This window comes from Chamaea fasciata, unplaced genomic scaffold, assembly GCF_029207755.1.
Source record: "Chamaea fasciata isolate MVZ Bird 193981 ecotype frontalis unplaced genomic scaffold, bChaFas1.0.hap1 SCAF_7, whole genome shotgun sequence".
NCBI lineage: Eukaryota > Metazoa > Chordata > Aves > Passeriformes > Sylviidae > Chamaea > Chamaea fasciata.
Window position 1 is genome coordinate 56,402,932 of NW_027094092.1, and position 3,876 is coordinate 56,406,807.

A 3,876-nucleotide genomic window follows, 5' to 3' on the forward strand; every position below is an offset into this window, starting at 1 on the left:
GTTTATAGTGTTTGCAGACTCACACACCGTGAGCTCAATCTAGCAAGCTAGGGAAACGAGGTACAATGGAGTGCTTCTAACTCTTTCCAAGGTCTTTTAAGTGATAATCACCCAATACTAAGGTGACACCTATATTATTTATGTTCTTGACCTAACAATGACCACCCAAGGCCTGCAATGTGGGCCTTTTTCACCTAATTACAGAAAACCACTTAAACCCATGAAGAAGAAGGAAGAAGAAGGTGAAGAAGAAGGACAAAGACGACACCCCAAATCCTCCATCTTGACTTAAATGTATTACTATATCCCAAACCCCCAAATTCTAAGTTTCTAGAACTCCAACACCCGTCCACTTGCACTTCTCAAGTGGGAGAGTTGCTGGCTCTCCCAACCCTCCCCTCCTCTCCTTTCTGCCCTCAGCATGAAGCTCCACTGCCTGGTCCTGGGAGGTCTCCTGGTGCTGCTGCTGCTGTCCAGGGGGAACGTGGCCACCAAGGCCTCGGCCATCGACCTGCGGACATTCGTGGGCTGCGCCGTGAGGGAATTCACCTTCCTGGCCAGGAAACCCGGCTGCCGTGGGCTCAGGGTCACCACTGACGCCTGCTGGGGACGCTGTGAGACCTGGGAGGTGAGCCTGTGCCCCAGGGACACCCCTTGCCCCCCAGGAAAAGCCCTCCAAAAACACTCACTTGTTGGTTTTTTATCTTCTTTTCTGTTAGAGCTGGGATTAAATGCCTGATAGACGTCGTTTTGTGCTCGGAGTCAGGTGTTTATTAATTCTTATCTATGTTACAGTCTCACAAGCTGCGAGTTCTAGCTAAAGTGAAAAATGTCTCTGTCTCTATCTCTCTACAAGGGCTTTTAAGGACAAACTGTCCAATTATGAAATGATGCCTAAATTATTTTTACTTTTAACCAAATAACCAACCACCCGTGGCCCGCAATGCGGACTTTTCTATCCAATTACAAAACACCACCCAGAGCCGTGAAGAAGAAGGTGATAAAGAAAGGACTAGCCTCCACCCTAAAACCTCCGTCTTGCTTTATAAATATTACCATAGTCTAAAACCTTAAACTGCAAGTTTTCCACCATGTGATATTACACACTTCTATTCTACACACCCATAATCCCAGTGCTGTCGTTCAATTTTGGAAGCCTTTTCCAAGGCCTCAGGTCAAATGTAGTGTTCTCTTGGGGGTCAGTACCTGTCCGCACAGAAAGTCTAAAATTCTCAGCGCCCAGGGTCCCAACGCAGTGTCCTGCTCCCCTGGCTGCCACTGCCCGTGTTGGTTGTTGGTTGTCCCCTCCCTCCTCCCACTGCCCCACGGGGGAATGGAAGCCATGTGATGGCATTAATGAAGCACTTATGTAATGCTCTTACTACGCAGCCTGAAAGCTTCTTACAGCTTGAACACTTAAGGAGAGCGGGAGTTTATTACTTCGCTTGGAAAAAAAGAGTATTCCTTGGAGATTAAGATGGAGCTCCCGATTGATGGGTAATATATTTTGTTCCAAAAAGCAAATCCCAAAGATAATATCTGTTTCTAATTTGGTCCAGTTTTAAGTCACAACCCTGTATAAATATGAAGTACTTAAGTTTTAGGGGTGTACAGAGGGAGAAAGAAAGAGCATAAGTATATCCACACACATGTCAGAGAACAAGTTTCTGACTCTCTTTGCTGTTCTGCAACTGGAAAGCTCAAGGGGCCAATCCCTGTTTAATTTACTCAGAAAACCTCGAGTAACTCAGAGGGATTTTGTCCACATGAAGTCAAATACTCTGCATAAATGACCAGAGGAGGAGTCGGGGTCTGGTGCCAGTCCTGACTCCTCTTCTTCACGTTTTGGTGGGATGAGGCCACCAGTGGCCAGATTCCACGCTGGGATGAGGCTCTTTTGAGGAGTCTCGACCCCTGCTTCCCCCTACTCCCAAGCTCCTTTGGCAGTTCAGACTTTGCAGCGGCTCTTGCTGTATTGCAGTACCCCTGGGGTGGAGTTCAGCTAAATGCACCTGGCTGTGGGTTCAACAGCTTCCAGAAGGCACCACGATGTATTTGGATAGGGGCTTTGTAAGAGGGAGGGTGTCTGCACATCTTCTTGCTGCAGTGTTGCATCTGTTCTCTTCCACTCTGTCCTTCTTGGTTCCCAGGCAGGGCTCTTTGTACAGCACAGAGGGAAAGGAAGAAATTAAAATGTCTCCTGGATGTGTCACCTTAGGCAGTGGGCTCCCATTCCTGTGTGTGCTGCCCTTTCCTGGAGTCTTTGGAAAATGGGTGTCCCTGTTAAGGAGAAACTGATTTTTCAGCAAAGCCAATGCCACTGTGATAGCACATGGCAGGGTGGGTTTCCTGGCCTTCAGGCTCCCATCATCTTCTGGTGGCTGAGGTCTCTGGCTAAGCTGATTTTTTCAGGAGGAATTGGAGACTTCTATGCTGGCTGCTGTGCCGAGAACTTTCTCCGCAGTGTACAGTCACTGGGATTTGTGTGGGCCTGACACAAATCTGGGAAGTGCAGCCTGACAGGGAAGACTGGACTGGCTGAGGAAAAACCCCAGCCTTTGGCACCTGGATGCACCTCTGCTCTTAGGCAGCTTGTGCACATGAAGGGTTTCCAGCAGAATGTATTTAATGGAAAATCAATGCTTTTGGAAGAAAGCAGTTGCTTTTGGCAGCATTTGGTCGAAACACTCATACTCTGCTAAAACCCAGCTTTTGGGATAATCTTTTGTCTTCCTCCAAGCAGGTTTTAATTGGAACTTTATGCTTTAAGCAAACTGAAACATGTACATGCACCCACTTCCCTCCATGGCAGGGCTCCAAGAAGCAAGCGTTGAAGGATGGAGCTTAAAATTTATTTCCATGGCCCCTTCCATCCACCTGACCCGGTAGCTCCTCTATTTACACAAAATCCCCTTGAGGAATCTGGGGCTCCAGATGTTTGCCTTGCATCTTGCATTTCTCCTGCAGAAACCAATCCTGGAGCCACCTTACATCGAGTCCCACCACCGCATCTGCACCTACAACGAGACCAGGATGGTGACGGTGAAGCTGCCCAGGTGTGCCCCCGACGTGGACCCCTTCTACACCTACCCCGTGGCCATCCGCTGTGTCTGTGACCTCTGCTCCACTGCCACCACCGAGTGTGAGACCTACTGACCTCCCCCAGCACAGCTCAGGCCAGGAGGGGACCAGTTCTCCCCCAGATTCTCACCCTTAGTACCTCCCGCATTCTGGAGGGGTCAAATCAGCCCAGAATTTGATCTTGCTCTGTAATGCTCCCAATCACTGACTCCTCTGGGCAGGTGAGGCTTAATCCCCTCTCCTCATGCTGCTCAAAGCATTATTGCTGTAGAAACCCACAGCCTTACAATAGCAAATCCCGTGGTAAAAAGAAATGCTGCAGTTTCCCCTCCTCCTCATGAGGTTTTTCACTCTGTGTGACCTTCCTCCCTGCACAAAGTGGACAGAACAGCCACTGGGATGTGGAAACACCCCACAAAGGCATTGCCTCCTCCGTAACAGCCTGATTCATTTGGGGTTTAGCTTCTTTCCAGTAACATAAACGCAGTCCCCAACACTTCCACCACCCCCCCCCCCCCTCCCCCCAGCCCCATTAGTTAATCCTACCCTGCAGTCATTCAGGAATAACAGGCAAAGAAAAAGGTCTCAAGGCCGATGAAATGGAAATAAGTATTCAGATCACTACCTTGAAATTAGGGGGAATGCATACTCAGCCCTGACTCAGCCAAGGACTTAAGCTCATGATTAAGTGTTTTGCTTAATATCAGTGGACTTTTACAGCTAAGCATGTATTTCAGTGCTTTGCTTAATTGGAGTCACTTCGTTAAAAAAAATAAAATTATCTCACGAGAGACA

The 3,876-nt window shown here is 48.4% G+C and overlaps 1 protein-coding gene across 1 annotated transcript; it reads left to right on the forward strand.

Moving 5' to 3' along the window:
* Positions 1 to 421: 421 nt before the first annotated feature.
* Positions 422 to 3,156, forward strand: GPHB5 (glycoprotein hormone subunit beta 5). Its single transcript, XM_066186938.1, has 2 exons — positions 422 to 628; positions 2,968 to 3,156. The coding sequence occupies exons 1-2, from the start codon at positions 422 to 424 to the stop codon at positions 3,154 to 3,156; spliced, it is 396 nt and encodes a 131-aa protein (XP_066043035.1).
* The last annotated feature ends 720 nt before the right edge of the window (positions 3,157 to 3,876 follow it).